Genomic DNA, 19373 nt, shown 5'->3' on the forward strand with positions numbered 1-19373 from the left:
GTTTTGTGGATCCCTGCAAGGGACATAAATTTTTCAAGCTGATCGACCTTTTCTAGCTCCATGATTTGACACCCGAGTGAAGAAACGTTGTACAATCAGTTTTGACATTTACAACAGTGACATTGATAATAGAAGTATCCTCATGAAAGTTTTACTTTGTTAAACTATATTGTATAGGTTGGATCACTAGAGATTGCCAAAGTCTTTAAAAAAAAAGAGAGAAAAAACCCCTACCTACAGACCCTAATGTTTTCAGGACTGAAACAGGAAATACAGTTTCCTAGGCCTAAAAGGTAGCTAGCTGGCATGACAACATTTCCTTATAGCAGGAATGCAGTCCATTGAAGTTGAGTCTAACTGTACTTCTGTACCTCCACAGGGCATCCTGCTGTTCACCATGGTGAACCACACCCCGGTGACGTACGGGAAGTATGAGTACCCTGACTGGGCCGACAGTCTGGGCTGGCTCATGGCCATGGCCTCTGTCGTCAACATCCCACTCTTCGCCATCATCGCACTCGTGCAGGCCAAGGGAACCTTCATGGAGGTGAGTTTTTGGGTCTTCCCAAGATTTATTTGAGTTGTGTGGTAGAGTAAACTGCACTTGCCAATAGCAACCCAAAGATGTCGTGCACTACCTTCAGCAAGGTGTGCTGTTTTTATCTTCACGAAGGCCAAGTTTTGTAGGCATTCGTGTATGTCTGTAAACATGATAACTCGAGAAGAATTACATTTGGTAGGTGAGTTGGCCTCAAAATGATTTGATTTTAGCCCCCAGGCAGCTTGTTTTGGTACTGCAGCTGAACTTTTGGTTTTGATATCTCATGATCTGGTTGCGAATTTTGCATGGTAAATAGCTGTTCTCAGTTCTTCTACTCAGGAAGAAGTGACATGAGTTTGGGCCCCCTGGCAGCTTGTTTACCTTGTGAATGGTCCCCACTCACTGTTAATGTTTTACCTTGCAGCGGCTACGCTCAGTCACCCAGCCCACCTCAGAATGGGGCCCGGCTCTGAACCGAGACCGCGATCTGGACCTGAGTGAACCCGAGTTGAACGAGAAGGGCGTTCCAGTTGTCGATATCGTCCCAACGGACGAGGAAAAGGTGGACCTTTCCAAGTCAATGGAGCGGATCAGTACTGTTTAAGTTGTGTGCTACTACTTGGCATAGTTCTCACTAGGCTATTTGAGCATAGGGGCCCCCTACGCTGTGATTTGGACCAGCGTAGGGATGTTTTTTTGGGGGGAGGACCTTCATTAATCTTTTAAAAAAGGAAATATAACTTTGGAATCAAGCTATAACAGAGGGAAAACTTTACAAAATCTATCCCTCATTAAGTAAGAAATAGTGTCTCAGGGGGTTATGAGTCTCAACATTTCTGGGAGAAAACCAGACACCCTGCTTTGGTCATGTTTTGGGGATTCAAAAGCGCGACTTTCTGTACCTGACCCCTACGCTGTGAAAAATCCTGGTGAGAACCCTGCTTGGTATAATATGTATAATTGCCCATAGTTTTGCCAAATGAGAGTGAGGGTGGTGTATTAGATTTATATTGTTGTTGAACTCTCAAGGAAATATCTTAAATCTTCTTTACCATCCTATAACTAAGCCAAAGGCAGCTGTGTTAATATATCCTTAGGAATAAATATATGGTTGTTGTATGTATGTATATTTTGCCATACAACACAAAGATTGTTTTCCCGGATTCACTCTTGTGTAAGGACATGTTTGTTCACTTGCTACTGTTCATTTGTATATAGTGCAATACTTTTAGTTGCCAAAAGGTCTTGTGACAACCAACCACATTTCAGGTTTACTTAAGAGAAATGGCACCCAGTAGACTAAGTATACATGTTTGTCTGTTTGAAGAATTACATGTACATGTAGATAAGTAGTACATGTGTTTTAGTCATTTTGAACAACATTTCACTGCATTTGTTTCTCACAAGGAAGAAAATATAGATGTCTTGCGACATGTACATCCATTTGTAGACTTTTGTACCCACGTGCTTGTAAAAGAATTTGGGCATGATATAAAATGCCAGAAGAGAGGCCTTCAAAGAGCTATGGAAACACTTGAGTACTGGCTGCTGTATTGGCTATCACTGATACTAAGCTTCATCCATAAATTCTGATAAGAATTTGGACAAATTTTAGACTGATTTCGATCATGTGTGACTATATTGTCAGTAGTCACGTGGTAATCATTTCCAGTGAAATATCTTGCGTAAAAAAAACTAATAGCAATGCAATGCAAATACAATTGATAACGTAAAAGAAGGAGTTAAAAAGTGGCCAAAGATTTCGTTAAATTTTATCTTTTCTTCTGCTATGCTTTTGCTTTATGCCAAAAAGAATATGCCAAAAACTCAATTTGGTCCATTTGTACAAAGTTTGTTGCATGTATACATAAAGCAGTAGCATTGTATTTTTCACTGGTGATTTTTGTACAGCCTTATTTAATACTTCATTGCAATTGTTTAGGGCAGCATTTGAAAAGAGTTAGTTGATTGTCACAAAATATTGTTCTCAATCAAATTGAGTTAGAAATAAGCATAAGATCTTGAATGGAAGATAGCAAATTGTTGTCTTATACAAATGCTGCTGTGCAGGTATTTTTATACTTATTAGGAATGGTGTAAGGGAGCACAAGTTACGTAGTTGGTTAGATTAAGAGTATACTGTAAGCCAGGTTAACTTTCTTTGCAATATTGCAGTTCTTTCTTACAGTTGTGTATATTAGTTTACATTCCACCTCTGAAATGTAATCTTGCAAAGGAATATGTCGTATGTATCACTATAGCTTTCAGTAAGCTGGGTCACAGTTTTAAAAATGCGCATGCGCATTGTGATGCATTGTGCGTAAAAACTGTGAACCAGCTTGCGTTTTGAATGGTTTAACATATTTATTGAGGACATGGTCTTCACATCTTTATTAGTGTATCGTTCTTATTATAAGTTTTCAACTTTTTGTTTACTTAAATGTATAGTTACTGCAGATATGGCGAACATAAGACAATCCTACAAATGGTGATCAACAATATATTGGATCATGTAAAGAGCTTACAGTCACATTAAGCAGCACTTTTAGACCACACTGTATATGACTTGTTCATCGGATACTCTTGTTGCCAAAGAAAGAAAGATCTAAATTCTAACATCTAAATTGCCCAGGAATTGGAACTTGAACTTTTTGAAAAGCTTTTGCAACTTTTATCTGGCAACAAATAGTTTCTTTTAACAAGCCAATAGATTTGTGTGGCCTTCAATACTCTACAACAGTTTTGTCCCGTACTAACCAACATTAGATACTGTAGTACAAATCGTTGCCTTCAAATTAGCCTTACCATATACTGAGAAGTGTGTAATGTTGGAAAGCTCTTTTGAATATGGTGACTAAAAACAACCACATTGGTTAAATCTGGTGTCTCTAGTGTGTACAATGTACATAGTTTAGCTGCCTTGCTGGAATCTGCTGTTGAAGCTTGTGGGGACCAAGTAGTTTTGGTGTTTCATGTCAGAATTGCTTAAAATCTTGCCAGTGGACAGCTCTGCAGTAACTGAATAAACCATTGTTTACCAATGGAAATTACATGTGTCTGTCTTGTTTTTGCCCATATGTGGTGTTACAGATTCCCAGTGCAGTATTATACATAGGTCGGTCATGCCCGATTGTAAGCCTGCTAGTGGCTTTCAGTTGTACTGCAGCAAAGCATCTAGTTGTGTATTGTCTTGTTCTTGGTCATAATACGGGTAGCTCTTTGACTTCTGAATAAGTGATAGACTGAAATCCTTTTATAATCTTGGCTTAGTGTCTTTTACTTACGCCTTTCTAAAATACTATTACCATGCCTATAAATGCTGCTTGACAAAGACACGATGAAACAAGATAACGTTCCACTCAACTTTTATTCTAATATATCACTTTCACAAGATATCACAGAAATTACTGAACCTGCCAAGTTTAAACCTTGGTCCTGCTGGCATACCTTAACACAGTATTTTTCAAAAATTTCGTGTCTTAATTAGGTCACGAACCCCCAACGTTTTTACTTGAGCATTCGTTGCATTTCGCCGTGGTGCAATGCGTTGCAAGAGAAATACCCCCCCAAACGTACCTATACAGAGTTCTATATAGATGGTACTGTATGTGCAAAACAAAAATCGCTGGGCTCTGCAGGACAAGGGTTAAGGCAGCGGTAATACAGCACCTGAGCGGTCTTGCTCAGTACTCAATCAAAATCAATCATAACAGCATGCATACTAATTTTACAACTTATTAGCATGAAACTTCATCCGACTTGGATATTGATGAAGTCACACTATTCAACTCTCAAACCACAAATACATATAAAATATACATATATAAGACATTTTGTCATCGAAAAAATAATTCTTTCTATAAAAATATGCTTCACGGAGCGACTCTGCACCGAAAGCACGAGGTGAGAAGGCGCCTAACGGCTCTTCCCAGCCTCCTGGCCGCCCCCTTACCCCGTGCTTTCCACCCCTTCTTGGTCTTTGGCTGTGTCTGCTCCTTTTCCTCAATGATGTTGTTCTCCTCTTCATGGAAGTTCTCCATCTTCTCTTCACGTTCAGTCACTTTGTGCTCGATGCCACATTCCAAGGCCTCCTCCTCAATGCTTGGTTTCTCCTGATGCAATGGCTGCTGGGTGGCCTGATCATTCTCATCACAGCCTGTGATAGAAGAAGAATTTTATTGCTCGACAGTTGCAGATGGTACCATGTATGGCAAAGTACACACAGAAAAAAGAAATGTATTGAATAAGACCTAATGTAGAATAAAACCTAGAATATCCTTAGTACTCAAACAAGGGCTAGCACAAGTCTTTGATATAGTGTTGCAATCAGGTGGGGCTAATCACGAGTTTCTGTATTTTTATCTCAACAAAGCAGTCTTTTATATATTTACCTGTTACTGCATCGCGGATAGACATATATTGGAGATGTATATTTTGTCCCGAGAGGGTGTCGCAGCTTGGTTCCATCTCACCGCGCAGTACCTTGAAGGCTCCCTCTATGGCATTTCGAGCAAGTATCTCCGGAGTCTTCACCAACCATCTCTCCCTCTCATCTGCGTTCTCTCGATCCAGGCGCATTTTTCCGCCGTACTGACGCGGCGTGGTGCTAACAAGCTTCTCTTCCTTCCCGTCCTCCTCCTGTTCACAAGTAGAAAAGATGGGATAAGTTTTGCTGCAAGTAAACTCTCTGGAGCCATACAAAATGTAGTCGATGACCAACCAGTTAGCGAAACAACCATAGCATAACAGCCGATTAATCAATCAATCAATCAGTCAATCAATCAATCAACCAATATTTTATCGTCCTGTTGGTAAAAAAATCTATCGTCCTCTAGAGCTCATGTGTAAAGCTTTTTTCTAACCACTAATTAACATGCATGATTTAGATATCTTAATGAATTGTTATTTTAATAGTTACGATATGATCAAAGATAACATTGTTCACAACTACTGCTTTTTTCAGCCGATGTGTATATTCAAAAGCAGAAACATTTGTAGATGGCGCCCCTGTCATATTTGCATATCGACCAGAACTCACCTCCTTACTGAGACTCTCCTCTAGATCTTCTTGCAACTCCTTGCAGGCATCCCTTATGGCTGTGCAGCAAAGATGCTGAACAGCCAGCTCCAGGTTCTCGTCGTCGTTATTGATCAACCTGTTCTTCTCTTCGCTATTGATCAACTTGTTCTCCTCTTCGTCCTTATTGATCAACGGGTTCTCTTCGTCCTTATTGATCAACGGGTTCTCTTCGTCGTTATTGATCAACAGGTTCTCTTCGTCCTTACTGACCAACAGGTTCTCTTCGTCCTTACTGACCAACAGGTTCTCTTCGTCCTTACTGATCAACAGGTTCTCTTCTTCCTTATTGACCAACCGGTTCCCATCTGTTTCCTCCCGCTGAACAGTTGGTGCCGATGTCCCCTGTTCACAACAATAAAAAGGAATGGGATGAGCTTTATTGCCAGCAAACACTCTGCAAGATGTGTGTAACTGATACATACCGCAACCAACCAACTAACAAACAAACATAGAAACCAATTAATCAATCAATCAATCGTTGTTCTCTTTGTAAAGACAAAACAGTCATCTTTTACTGAGGTCAAGGATTAACATTTTTTTTTTCGAAATAAACCAATAGCTCCCATGTTACGTTTATTTGACATACTTACCTTACTGAATTATTTGACACAAGAGGATTATCAAGTACTGTTCACAGCAACCATTGCTTTCAGTCGATACATATTTATAAGCAGCCACATTGTTGGTGACGCCTCTGGCATATCTATCACAACTCACCTTGTTTGGGACAGAAGACGGGACCTCTACACACTCTGCCAAAGTTGGCTCACTCGCGCTAGTGTCCTGTGATATGCAAGAACAGCAGGGTTAGTTAACAACTAACTAAACGCTGCGGACACTTTAATGTGCGTCTTTCTTATCACATTGTCTACATTAAGTTCAACTTGAAGTTACTTTAGAGTACACAAGTAAAAAAAAGTCTGTTAAGAATTTACATGAACCCAATGTTTGCCATGAAACAAGATACATGAACTACAACCATGTGTTCGTAGCATGTGATGTGAATCTATTCTTCATTCACATGTGCTGTAAATGTGCGCTAATCCTTTCTTTGCAATGTGCTACAGTCAACTACTTCAACTATACTTCGAATGATCAATTCAGCACCAAGGACAGATACCGCAACGGATTGTATACGTACGGTGAATGGGTTGTGCTACTTAACTATACTATACTCCCAACAGTTTATACAGTGACTGACTATACAGTTTATATACAGTGACTATACTTCGAATAATCAAATCAGCACCAAGGACAGATACCGGTTTACGGATTGTGTACGTCTGGTAAATAGGCGCTACTGTACTAAACTATACTCAGTAACAGTTTCTCTCATTACAACCGGACTAATCACTCGCCTCTTAGATTTACGTGCGATACGTCTAGTAAAAACTAACGCAGAGAAAACAGTCTTATTGTAGCTGACGTACCTTCTTTCCAGGTTGGGACAGTGGTCCCTGCCGCTTCGCCACGTCCCCCTCTGACACGGCCAGGGGAACAGGCGCAACGACAGCAGCGGCGGCGACGGCCAGGGGAACCGGTACAGCGGCGGCAGCGGCGACGGCAGCCTCCCGCTGGGCCTTGGATGGTGCCTGGGGTAGATGTTAGACAACAAGAGTTAGAAATACACTATCCACGTGGAACAAGTACATGTGTACTAGTACTGATAGGTCACACGTGCTTTACCGAAGCTGATGAAGGAACTACAGCGATGGTATACGTTCTAGAACATCAGCCGTATGTTTATAAACAGTTTCGGAACACCTGTACTAAATCCCAACTTTAGAAGTCGTTAAAAAAACTGTAAGTTTAAACGTAAAAAGAACTGAGTCCATCCCAACTTCAGAAGCCGTTAAAACTTACAGAGTCCATCCCAATTTTAGTTCAAGACACTTTTTATACATTTTACAACCTCGAGATGACTCACCTTAGGAAGCTGGACACCCTGTTCCGCTAGCAGCTTCTCCCTGAGCCGCATCTTGGCCACGCTGTCGTTCAGCGTGACATAGTCAATATTATACACGTCCATGATAGACTACTAGGAATACTAGTAAGTCAAAAATTCGTAAAATAAGCTGTTGGAACAGCAAGAAAACTTTTCACGTCCTTGTCTCGACGGAGTTCAGAAGTGAAATGAGCACTTTGCACTGGCAACGCTCTGACGTGCCCTGGTCAGGCCGGGGTGCACTGGGGCACCGTGACCTCATCGGGTCGATGACGTCATCGGCCGTCGTCTTTAAAGCCCATTTTCTCAATTATTATAGGATGAAATGAGGTAACATTGTACACTACTATAGATTAGCAACTCTAGAATCGTTTTCAATTGTCGTTACACTTTTTTTTCTGTCGTAAAACTTGTAATTTCACCCAATTTATGTCTAGTGCACATCGCTCTGAACAAGTTGCATCGTCACGTGACCGGTGCAAAACGAAACGTGGACTGTTCCATTTTGAAACTTGGAAGGGGTGTGTTTTTTTCCGGACGAAGGACGTCATAAACATCATATGACGTCATAAACGCTCAGGACCAATCAGCTACCTAGGGCTCCGGGACTTCCTCACTTCGATGACGTCATCACCCGTCGTCTTAAGAGCTCATTTTCTCGGCTATTTTAGGATGAAATGAAGCAGTATTGCAGACTTCTGTAGATTAGCATCTATAGAATCTTTCTCAGTCACCGTTACACTTTTCTCTGGTCGTAAAACTCGTAATTTTACCCAATTTCCGTCTAGTGCAAATCGTTCTGACCAAGGTGCCTTGTCACGTGACCGGTGCAAAACGAACCGTGGACTGCTCCATTCTAAAACTTGGAAGGGGTGTACTTTTTTTGACGGAGGATGTCATAAATATTATATGACGTCAAAAACGCCCAGGACCAATCAGCTACCTAGGGAGCCGGGACTTCCTCGGTCAATGACGTCATCACCCGTTGTCTTTAGAGCTCATTTTCTCGGCTATTATGGGACGAAATGAAGTAATACTGCAGACTTCTGTAGATTAGCATCTATAGAATCTTTCTCAATCACCGTTACACTTATTTTCTGTCGTAAAACTCGTAATTTTACCCAATTTCCGTCTAGTGCAAATCGTCCTGAACAAGGTGCCTTGTCACGTGACCGGTGCAAAACGAACCGTGGCCTGCTCCATTCTAAAACTTGGAAGGGGTGTGTTCCGACGGATGACGTCATAAACGCTCAGGACCAATCAGCTACTTTGGGCGCCAAAACTTCTTCGCGTAGATGACGTCATCACCCGTCGTCTTAAGAGCTCATTTTCTCGGCTGTCATAGGATGAAATGAAGTAATACTGTAGACTTCTGTACATTAGCATCTATAGAATCTTTCTCAATCACCGTTATGCTTTTTTCAGGTCAAACAACTCGTAATTTCACCCAATTTTCGTACAGTGCAAATCGTACTGAACAAGGACAAACCGAACCATTGCAAACTTTAGAAGGGGTGTGTTTATCAATCAAACATGTGTCATAAACATTATAGACGTCATAATGCGGTAGCAGCGCGGTATGGAAGGGCCGCGGAAAAGCGGTATGGAATGTATTAGTATATCACAGAAGAGGTGTATGGAAGTGTCGTTGTGGGCCTTCGTAGAAAATAGTGAAAACTAGAAAAGAGCGCAAATCAGCGAAAAAATGTCGGGATTTTTTCAAGCGTCTGGGTGCCAGGGTGGAATAAAGATGGGATGTTACAGAACCTCCACTCGTTTGAAAAACGGGTTCTAGAACAACTTTGTTACATTTACTACCTTGTCGGCTTTGGTGTTAGCCTGGTTACCAAACCTATTATAGCTCCCGAGTCCTATATCTATTTGCGGAAAGGATGTAGGACTCGGGAGCTATAATAGGTTTGGTATTAAACCAGGCTACTTTGGCGTCTCAGTGATGTGAGAATTACATGTACGTTGATTATGGTCTCATTCATGTATTACTCCGAGTGTACCGAGTACCAAGTCAAAAACTAAACGGCTGTATGAACGCGTGTTTTTATTGGTGAGAATTTTCCCTTTAGCCATCCCAACTGATGTAAAACGTCAAAGCGGTGAAAGCTTGTTTGTAACTGATGAAATTAGGACGTAATTGTCGGCAGCCGCGCGCTAGGTCGGACGTGCACAGTCCATTGTTGTGAGTTGTGCGGTCGTAGGTTTGCAGCGCGGGAGGGCCTCTTGCGGACAGCTGCTAAGTGCAGTTTGTGATTCCCATAAAACAGGATTGTGTGTATAGAAGTCGTTGGCAATTTTTTTATGAGACGTAGAGTAAGTGTGCTCAACATAGCATGAAAGATATCAATTGATTTAATGTAGGATCATAGGGAACACGGTCTCGTAAGTCACTCATTAATGCATGGTTTCTAATGTATGGAAAAACTCATGAATGAGACCTTATATGTGAGTCAATCAAGGAATGTGAGTGTTCCCCTTGGGAGGTACAGCACCTTCATCATCATCATCATGGCTGCCGCTGCCCAAGAAACGCACGTCAGCTCAGTTCGTTCTCGTTCCTACCAAGACGAGAGCTATCTGCACGGGTTTCTTGGAGCTGTGGGTGACTTACAGAAGGAAGGGGAACTGCAGGATGTCGTCCTTGAAGTCGAGGGCCGGCGGTTTCCCTGCCATCGGCTTGTTCTGTCCGCGGCCAGCCCCTACTTCAGAGCCATGTTTACAAGCGACATGGCGGAAAGTCGGCAGAAGACGGTCGTTTTACAGGGTCTGGATGCAGGCATGTTTGAGGAGATCCTGAGCTACATCTACTCGGGAACCCTCCATGTGTCCCTGGACAGAGTGCAGCCCCTGTACCAGGCAGCCGACCTCCTGCAGCTGGACTATGTGAGAGACACCTGCAGCAGCTACATGGCCATGAACGTGGAGCGCTCCACCTGTGTGGACCTGTACAAGTTTGCTGATGTCTTCGGGGCGAATGTTGTTCTGAACTCTTGTCTACAGTATATATGTCAGCATTTTGTGGAGGTTTCCTCCAGTGAGGAGTTCTGCATCCTGAGTGTGGATCAGCTGACTGAGATCATCAGCCATGATGAGCTGGAGGTTAAAAAGGAGACAGAAGTGTGGGAGGCTGTGGTGAGATGGGTGCAGCACAGCAGGGAGGACAGGTGGGCATCACTATGTTTATGTTTACCAAAGGAAAATATATTCTTTTTGCTCAGTTTCTTCTTCTTCTCCAGTAACCTCTGACCTAGTCAGTGGCCTGAACCAGTTGTCTCTCACCATGGTAACTGGTGTTGGATTTTGGCTCCTGTCACCGTATCTGTTAATGTGTTTGAGTAAGAATTAACAGAGCAGACCATATGCAAAGGTAAATATTATGCATTTGTTTTGCAAATGTTACTTTTCTAGTTATACAGGTATCTTTTATTGATGAAGTTAGCTGATAATTACATAATATTACTGAAGAAACCTCATACTATTGATGACATGCACATGGATGTTGATTTTGGACTGTTTAGTCAAATAATTCAACATCCCAGTATTTTCTGGTGATGAAAATTATGACCCAAAACTCTGGCTTTAACATTACCTTGTTCCCTACAGACTGCAGCACCTACCCAGCATCCTCCATCACATCCGCTTCAACCTGCTGACCTCAGATGACACGACAGCCATCTTGGAACACCCCCTGATCAGGGAGGATCCTGGGAGTTCCGAGGTCATCAGGAATGAGGTACAGAGGAACCCCAACCTGAAGCCGAGGCTTGGGATGATGACCATGGAAATGGTTTTGCTGTCTAAAAACTCTGATGCAAAAAAGATGCTGTGGATGAACCCAGGAGAAGGGAAGTACATCAGGTGTGACTACAACCTACCAGGATATACCTATAATGGTGTGGTTACACACGATAATGAGATCTATGTGTTAGCTGCAGATTCACACAACATCTATCTGTGTAAATACAACCATGTTGAGAACAAGTGGGAACAAAAGTCGACCGTGTCCGAAGGACCTATAGAAATGGAATGGTTACCAAATGACTACCTTATGGATATCGATGGACTTTTTTACCTTGTGACTTCACCAGAGATGGCGTTCAAGAAATACAACCAGCAGACAAATGAGTGGCACAACTGTGCAATGCCAGAAGATGGTGAGCAGTTGGACGTCGCCTTTGCAGTATCCTGCAATCGGCGCATCTACCTCTTCACATATACAGAAATGCATTGGTACGACCCGAGTGAAGACCGGTGGTCCAGGAAAGCCCTGTCAGACTACAGTCCTACAGTGGACGTTGAATACGGTCCAGTAGTCGCCATGGGAACAAAGATCTTCTGGACGGATCCTGGCTTCTACAACATGTTGGAGTACGATACAGAAGCAGACAGCTGGTCTGAGCATCCAGCCCCAGAGTTTGAGGACAATGATCCAGAGATTGAAGATCGAGCTTTCTTTGTACTCCAAAACATGCTCCACATATTGGTCAACTACAAATGCCTGATTGGTGATGACTCCAGCCTATTTCAACAGGTTTTTGTGTATGACAGGCGTGAACATATTTGGAGAGAGCTGCCTGAGCTGCCTTTTGGGCGGCAGTGTAGGTATGATCCTATGTGCATTGTGGCTCCTATATACCTACCATATCTGAACACCAGCCATGCCGACACACAGGATGCAGCAAACCCAGGGGGGACCATCTGGTGAATAGTTTTGGTAGTTCGCAACCCATCAGAGCATGCGTGAGAACATGCTAGAGATTAGGCAGACTTTGATGACTTCTTTGTCTGAGTTGGTTTTATAGTAGTCTCTCCAGACCTGAGCATACCTGTCATACTTTTATTTAGTGTGCTTTCAGTGCAGGACTGTTGTACAGTTTCCAGTTCTTGCCAAATGCCCCACATTGGACGGATGTTTATGCACGCAAACTAGCACTGTGACCTTTATTGGAATGTGATGCTTGCTTCTCAAAGTGACCAGATATACAAACACAGCTTACCAGAGTCTGTGAGACCACACATTCTTTAAGAAATATGTCCAATTATTGCATGCATTGTATTGTTAGCATATGTTCTTACAGTTACATTCACTATCCATATGTCAGTATGTCAGTGAAGGGTAAAAGATTATGTATGGGCATAGTATAGATAGATTATAGTGCAGTACTGTTGATATTTAATCAATCACCTTGAATTATATATCACTAGAAAGCTTAGTTTACACCCTTATATCACACTAACAAAATTATTGTACCTTGTATTTACTCAAAGTTCTGTCACATCTTCTTGACAATACTTTTTATATAACAATACTGATGAATATAGCAATAGCTGTATTTTCTTTGAAGCACTATTTTTTTCAAAGATTAAATTGTTTTTCATTTTAAAAAATAATAAAAATTTTTAGAAAAGTATGGACTCCTGACATTGTTCAAGCAGCTAGACCGATAATTGCCCATATGTATGCCTGTAGTAGATGTACCTCTATCCTTGCAATGGGTTGATAACTCTGGTACCTGAAGGCATGACTATTTCTTGTGGCCTAAGTGTCTATCTGGTGCATTTGACCCCTGACCCAAACATTACTGGTTGTAGTCACAAACTCCGCAAGTGCAGCTGGCAGCAGACTCGATAGTGTAGGTCCGGACACCGTTCCAACACACCAAGTTGAAAGACACCTGAAAGGAGGGATAGCAAGTAAGACGAAATGACAAAAGCGCACTGGAAAATATAGCAATTGGAATACACAACAGGAAAGAGTAAATAAACGAAAGACCCATTCAAAATTTATGGGGCAGGGGGTAATTCTGTGACAGCCTACATTTATGTTTGCGGTTTGACAAAAAAATCACCACTCATCTCCATTTTTCTTGTACGAGAGAGACAGAGAGGGTGTGGGAGTGAGACAGAGGGAGAGAGACAGAGAGTGTATATGTGTGTGACAATGAGAGACAGAGTGACAGTAAGAGAGAGACAGAGAGAGTGAGTGACAGTGAGAGGCATAGAGAGAGCAACTTGGATAGAGAGGGAGAGAAAGAGGGAGGGAGAGAGAGAAAAAGGGAGAGATGATTGGCTTCCACGCCACCAACACGCTGCTCACCTGGTGAGTAGTTGCTATGGTACAGCAGCTTGCCCTGGTGGTGGAGACCTGCAGTCCCCCCGAGGCCTGCACGGTGGCGTAAGAGGACAGGGAGGTCTGCGACTCGCAGTGTCCGCGGCAGGCGTTGATGAGGACGGTGGCCGTGTGACACCACGGCATCGCGATTCTCTTTATGTAACCTGGAAGGGATGGGAAATGGTCTTGTTACCCATAAATAATAGGGTGGTCTCTTCAAGACATGGATGCCATCTTCCTCAGACCATGGAGGTAGTTTTCTACTAGCCTCTACCAGGCTTCGGGAGGCGGCCGGAAAGAGTAGAAATCGGCCAAAGAGAGAGATAATATGCCAGGGGAGTTGGTCAGGTAGAGAGAACTGTTCGGGTGCTGCAAACAGTTCTCTCTACCAGACCAACTTCCCTGGCATGTTATCTCTCTCTTTGGCCGATTTCTACTCTTTACATCCGCCTCCCGAAGCCTGGTAGAGGCTATTAAGACACCATTCTTGTACTGATCAAAAGGTCAGACCAAAAATTTATGGGCTATCAACGCTAGAAACTTACCGGTAAATCCATGTCTATCTGTTTTCACAAGTTCTGCCTATTTTTGCAAGCATGTGCGTGGACACGTAAGTCGTTTTGGGGGACACAAACTGAGAATAAAGTGTGTTTCGCACATGAGGTTACGAATACTCCGTCATTTCACAACTCTAACGCGATAATAACGCGTTTGTAAACAGGAAAGTAACGGGTTAGATTACGGGTTAGAAACGCGATAGTAACGGTGATGTTGGTTAATAACTACATTGTATATCGAGGACGGTACTGTACATGTACCTGCCAGGCGACAATCGTCCGTCTGCCTGGCCCTGTGGAGCGCCAGATCCCACTCAGACGCCATCTGCAGGTTGGCAACGTCACCGGTGTCCGACGGTTCTACCTTTTGAACGGTTTATTCAATTTAAAAAAAAAACCTTTAAAGCACCAGTGCTAAATTGCGGTTTCTGTACACATATACGTAATTCAAAATCTTAGACTTATCAGCATTATACATGACAAATAAGGATTAAAACAAGTCACAAATCCTAGATAATCACTACTGTCAGTATCACGACTTAAAATTCTGTTATAACATTAACTGTCATTTAGCAGGCGGACACAGTAAGGTAATGTACTGTTTAGCAAACGTTGTGTCTGACACTTAAACTGTGTCAGTTTACCTCATTCTGCATCCGTTCATCAGCCGTTGATAGCACGCCAGCCACGCCGAGACAAAATGCCGCAGACAGAAGGGCTAACAGTGGAATGAAACGCGCCATTTTTCTTTCGGGCAGGTGTTTCCGTACGACTTGCCAAAAAGCAGTTACTCAAGCAACTGGATATGGTTTTGGAAACGGTCAGACGTTTCAGCTGGTATCCACCAGCTTTCGTCAGTGGCTGAGAGACCAGAGGAGAAATGCAGGTTTATAAGCACAAACTATTCCGTACGACTTGTTTTTCTAGCCGGTGAAAATGATGCGTTGACTGCAGAGATTTTCAATGAACGTATTTTTACAACGTTTGAGCAGTGGCTTTTATTACAACGCCCTAGTTTACTCAGTCCATTCTAGTACGAATCTGTGTTTGTCGCTTGTGATAAGGGAAGGGGTTTTAAATGTCAATTGGGTGATGTAATCATTGTGTTATGGAGCTACATATCTAGAAGCAATTCAAGACTTATTTAGTGTCCTAACATCCAAAGTTTGGGCATCGTAGGTAACATAACCAGAGTGGTCCAAAACATTTGAAAGCGTTGTTAGTAACGTACTAGTATGTAAACGTAAGGCATCTGAAAAGTACCAAAACACATCGCATGGTGGCGTTATTTACAGCCCAAGATTATTATCATCACTTGACGGTTTATGATCTTAGGCGGTGGCGTCATAGATCTACAAATGTATAGCAACACTGGTATTTCCAAGGAGGTTTGAATCGGTGCAATAGCTCAATAGGGAAGAGTGCTCGCTTTGTATAACCGGTAGGTCTTGAGTTCAAGACACTGCCGGGCCATATATACCAAAGACTTTAGAACAGTACATACTGCTTAGCACTCAGCCTCTATGAGAAAGAGTGTGGCAAGGTCAAACGCACAACATTATTAGCGGGCTAGCCCCTTGCTGTAGTGCTTGCACAACTGTGTGGCTCAAGGGTTACAGAAATGCGCCGATGTGACAACATTTGAATATTGGCCACTGAGAGCCCTTAATTTTTTTTTAACATCTAACTAAAGCCCACAGTCCCCTTACGCGATATTTTTACCTTTCGGACTTTGATCTCATTTGACCAGGCCTGGACTGCGTGTTATGCTGACCTTTGTTGCTCAAACCTGTAGCGCAGAGTCCACCAGTGCACTTCTGTGAGGTTTTTGTGGTTAGCATTACTTAGAAGATTGTGTAGAACGAAGGTAGTAAGATGGCGATAGAAACTACCTATGCCCTGCAGCTGATCGCTGTCTGCTCGTTTCTAACGTGGCTACTGGCGTTTCGTCTGAGTCGGGAAATTTTCGGGCGATTCTCTGTAACGTACCGGTCTTTTCCCCGGGAAAAACAGGTGTCCGTGGACGATAAGTGAGTTCTGTTGTTTTCTTCGTTCATTTCCCAACATACGCTTTGTACGTGAAACCATTCGAATTCAAACCGATCTATCTTCAACAACGTTTCAAACAGACTGCCCTGCAGTTCCAGAACAAGCTGCTAGAGGGCCCAAATGTCACATCTTCCCTAGCGCACAAGCTATCTACCCTCCAAAATTCGTGACCCTAGCATGTCAAGATCACGAGATATCAAAACCGGAGGTTCTGCTGCAGTATGTAGGAAAGTCACCAGGGGGCCCGAAATCTAATCATTTCTTAGTAGGTCTCATGAAGACCTACCCACCTACCAAGGTTTATAACAAGACGTCTGAAGCTTCTTGAGTTATCGTGGTAAAACACACACACACACACACACACACACACACACACACACACACACACACACACACACACACACACACACACACACACACACACACACACACACACACACACACACACACACACACACACACACACACACACACACAAACGCTACTCACTCAAACACACACAAACGCTACTGAAAACATAACCTTGTTGGCGAAGGTATAAAAAATATCTTTTCCCTCAGTTTTAAGGTGATTTGTCACGCTGTACCCGCCTCCATCCTGTCCTGGTACAACTACACGTGCACAGAGCTGCCGCCAGGGGGCGTCTGGTGAGTCACCACCATTTCAAATCTGTCCTGGGGATTGTTCAATGAATCTCCAAGCAGATCCTAGGGTGGCAAAAGACAATATCCATTGGCCAGAGAGGTGGCGTGTTGGACCCTCTCTGGCCAATGGATACTGTCTTTTGCCACCCTAGGATCTGCTTGGAGATTATGTTCAGTGTATGTATGTCAGTCAGCAAGTAGTGGTAAGGAAATTGTTGTAATGCAGATCATATAACTGGTCGAAAAGTTACATACTTGACTATTACACAGTTCTGATTCGTTGACTATTCCAATTTTATGAAGGCGACTATAGCTATGATTATGTGTAATTTTTGTGTTATTCATATCTACTACTCATGAAATACCTGTAAAGGTGGTGCCCATTATTCTTACGTTTTGCACCACCAGGTTTGAATCCTCTGGGGTCAGATTGGTGGCATCTATTTACATGGGATATGCATGCACAGGTGAATATGAGCAAATTGGACATTATAGTGTATAACCAAGGACATTGGTAGTAGGTTGATGCGATACTATGAGTGAAAATATCCCTACTTGTTACATTCACCAAGCCTGCTATGTTGAAAGGGTGCAAAGTTTAAAATCTAAAGGGAAACTACATCTGAATTAGTTTGTTAGTCTGATTTAAGCCTTTAATGGAGTGAATAATGGTGTTATTTGTCAATGTTGTAGGGCCCTGAAACAAGAACACCCTGAGAGTGAGACAAGAAATACATGTAATCTCCAAGCAGATCATACGGTGGCAAGGCAGTATCTATTGACAAAGGGAGTGTCCATTAGCCACTGTATGATCTGCTTGGAGAATATAGACAAGAACTGTTATAAAGTTAGTGGCCTTTACTTTTTTACGTCACCACAAACCAGCTTATTGTCACCAAGCTACATGTACATGTAACAGTTACATGTATGTGGGCATCCTTTTACAGACCTTCTGCTGATGGCTCTTCACACACAGCTGGCAATCAAGATATACGTCGCCCACCACTGTATGTCTCTGTACTGCGCATATATTGGAATGGTAGGTAAAATCCTTCAGTTAACCAAGGCTATATTTTGTTGTACATGTACCCTAACCTTGCGCCCTCCTCTTAATGAGATAAAGGGCTGGCCTAGGTGTACTTCAACGAGTCATGTTGTATATACATGTATATTGAAATAAAGATGATTTTAACCCCCCACTTTGTAGCCTGGGTGCCATCTCCCGTAGTATTCGCCCACTCCCCAATGTCGCTAGCTTACCAGTTGGCAACTACTGTGGAGGATGGCACCCAGGCTACTAAGTTTGAAGTGTCCTCAGCAATTTTCTTCAAGCATTGATGGTAAAGTCAGCCTTTTTAGCTTTCAGTAAAGGGCCAGTAGCGCATTGTGGGGAGCAGACAAAAGCTAAAAAGGCTGACACTCAGGCTAAAAGCCATTGTCATACTGCAAAAGTAAACTGCAGTCAGTCCTGTGTTAAAGAGTTGTTTACTCACCATTTCTTGCCTCCCAGAGTTACCCCTGTATGGCATTCTACGGCAACACAACTGTTATGATGGAGCTGTCCAACCCAAGTGTCTTTCTTAGGTAAATACAAGTCTCCCTCCCAATATGACGTTTTCTCAGCTGTATACTACTGTAACAGTAATGACAAAAGTTTGAGGTTGCTGTAAAAAGTGTCGTGGTGTAACGACAGAGCGTTCGGCTCGGAACCATGAGGTCCTGGGTTCGAACCCTGCAATGTCACCGATCTTGTGCCTTTGGGAAAGTACAGAGTGTACGTGTGATGTACAGAATGTACTTCCTTGGCACGTTCATGGCCAAACAAAATTCACTGTCTACGAATTGATGTTGTATGATTCATAGCAATTGTACCAATAGTATACAGTGATATACAATCAAACCAATGAAAGGCTAGTTACATGTAGTCTTTCTTGACAAATATGAGTGAGTGTGAGTGACAAATTGGTACGTCTACATTGTCAAAGCTACTAGCTCATCACTTTGTTTCTTTCTCACTTTGGCAGATATCTCCTTCTGGATTTTGGCTACAAGAACACTAAGTACTACACAGTAAATGGTGTCGTCATGTTGGTGACCTTCTTCATTGCCCGTGTCGCAGTGACCGCCATCGCGACCTTCCACCTGGTCCAGCTGATGGCAACAAGCGAGGAATTTTACGAACTGCCCCTTGAAGTGTCTCTCTGTTACGTCTCTGGCTGTCTACTGTTCAACAGTCTGAATTACTACTGGTTTGCACTGATTTGTAAAGGCTTTGTGAAACACATAGTATCTGTCAAGAAAGACTAACTTGTCTTTCATTGGTTCGATTGTATGATCACAGTAGAGGACTAGAAGAATAATTTTCTGAATAACCATATGACCAAACTAACATGTATGATATTTGTATGATAAAGAGATCACAAGTCATGTATC

The 19373-nt window shown here is 42.6% G+C and overlaps 5 protein-coding genes across 5 annotated transcripts in view; 3 read left to right on the top strand and 2 right to left on the bottom strand.

The window, feature by feature from the left end:
• Positions 1–3589, top strand: part of LOC109470697 (sodium- and chloride-dependent glycine transporter 1-like) — a 29290-nt gene extending 25701 nt beyond the window's left edge. The window contains exons 13-14 of the mRNA XM_019769728.1: positions 380–547; positions 966–3589. Of these exons, the coding sequence (XP_019625287.1) occupies positions 380–547; positions 966–1145 (348 nt within the window). The 3' untranslated portion in view covers positions 1146–3589. The remainder of the gene's footprint in view (positions 1–379; positions 548–965) is intronic.
• A 653-nt stretch (positions 3590–4242) lies between these two features.
• Positions 4243–7838, bottom strand: LOC109470551. The gene is made up of 6 exons (XM_019769515.1): positions 7549–7838; positions 7052–7213; positions 6339–6404; positions 5580–5963; positions 4933–5179; positions 4243–4697 (listed from the first exon to the last, which is right to left on the bottom strand). Exons 1-6 carry the CDS (start codon positions 7648–7650, stop codon positions 4414–4416), a joined length of 1245 nt encoding a protein of 414 aa, XP_019625074.1. The 5' UTR covers positions 7651–7838; the 3' UTR covers positions 4243–4413.
• Positions 7839–10070: 2232 nt separating this feature from the next.
• LOC109470685 (kelch-like protein 12) lies at positions 10071–12844 on the top strand. Its single transcript, XM_019769713.1, has 2 exons — positions 10071–10742; positions 11182–12844. Exons 1-2 carry the CDS (start codon positions 10087–10089, stop codon positions 12281–12283), a joined length of 1758 nt encoding a protein of 585 aa, XP_019625272.1. The 5' UTR covers positions 10071–10086; the 3' UTR covers positions 12284–12844.
• Positions 12845–12905: 61 nt separating this feature from the next.
• Positions 12906–15044, bottom strand: LOC109470695 (glycoprotein hormone alpha-2-like). The gene is made up of 4 exons (XM_019769724.1): positions 14892–15044; positions 14509–14611; positions 13676–13854; positions 12906–13253 (listed from the first exon to the last, which is right to left on the bottom strand). Exons 1-4 carry the CDS (start codon positions 14988–14990, stop codon positions 13158–13160), a joined length of 477 nt encoding a protein of 158 aa, XP_019625283.1. The 5' UTR covers positions 14991–15044; the 3' UTR covers positions 12906–13157.
• A 1078-nt stretch (positions 15045–16122) lies between these two features.
• On the top strand, positions 16123–19247 carry LOC109470552 (transmembrane protein 56-like). The gene is made up of 6 exons (XM_019769516.1): positions 16123–16277; positions 16857–16943; positions 17349–17407; positions 17888–17979; positions 18451–18524; positions 18965–19247. Exons 1-6 carry the CDS (start codon positions 16123–16125, stop codon positions 19245–19247), a joined length of 750 nt encoding a protein of 249 aa, XP_019625075.1.
• Positions 19248–19373: the final 126 nt, after the last annotated feature.

The sequence above is a fragment of the Branchiostoma belcheri genome, unplaced genomic scaffold (genome assembly GCF_001625305.1).
Source record: "Branchiostoma belcheri isolate BF01 breed outbred unplaced genomic scaffold, Haploidv18h27 scaffold23, whole genome shotgun sequence".
Taxonomy (NCBI): Eukaryota; Metazoa; Chordata; class Leptocardii; order Amphioxiformes; family Branchiostomatidae; genus Branchiostoma; species Branchiostoma belcheri.

Coding starts and splice junctions, on each gene's coding strand:
- LOC109470695 (XM_019769724.1), bottom strand. CDS start 14,990: ATGGCGCGTTTCATTCCACTGTTAGCCCTTCTGTCTGCGGCATTTTGT. Junction 14,612..14,891: donor ATGAACGGATGCAGAATGAG/GTAAACTGACAC, acceptor ACCGTTCAAAAG/GTAGAACCGTCGGACACCGG. Junction 13,855..14,508: donor GGACGATTGTCGCCTGGCAG/GTACATGTACAG, acceptor CATCCCTTCCAG/GTTACATAAAGAGAATCGCG.
- LOC109470685 (XM_019769713.1), top strand. CDS start 10,087: ATGGCTGCCGCTGCCCAAGAAACGCACGTCAGCTCAGTTCGTTCTCGT. Junction 10,743..11,181: donor CAGCACAGCAGGGAGGACAG/GTGGGCATCACT, acceptor TGTTCCCTACAG/ACTGCAGCACCTACCCAGCA.
- LOC109470551 (XM_019769515.1), bottom strand. CDS start 7,650: ATGGACGTGTATAATATTGACTATGTCACGCTGAACGACAGCGTGGCC. Junction 7,214..7,548: donor AGGGTGTCCAGCTTCCTAAG/GTGAGTCATCTC, acceptor CATCTACCCCAG/GCACCATCCAAGGCCCAGCG. Junction 5,180..5,579: donor AGGAGAGTCTCAGTAAGGAG/GTGAGTTCTGGT, acceptor ACTTGTGAACAG/GAGGAGGACGGGAAGGAAGA.
- LOC109470552 (XM_019769516.1), top strand. CDS start 16,123: ATGGCGATAGAAACTACCTATGCCCTGCAGCTGATCGCTGTCTGCTCG. Junction 17,408..17,887: donor CATGGGATATGCATGCACAG/GTGAATATGAGC, acceptor ATCCTTTTACAG/ACCTTCTGCTGATGGCTCTT. Junction 17,980..18,450: donor ACTGCGCATATATTGGAATG/GTAGGTAAAATC, acceptor CTTGCCTCCCAG/AGTTACCCCTGTATGGCATT.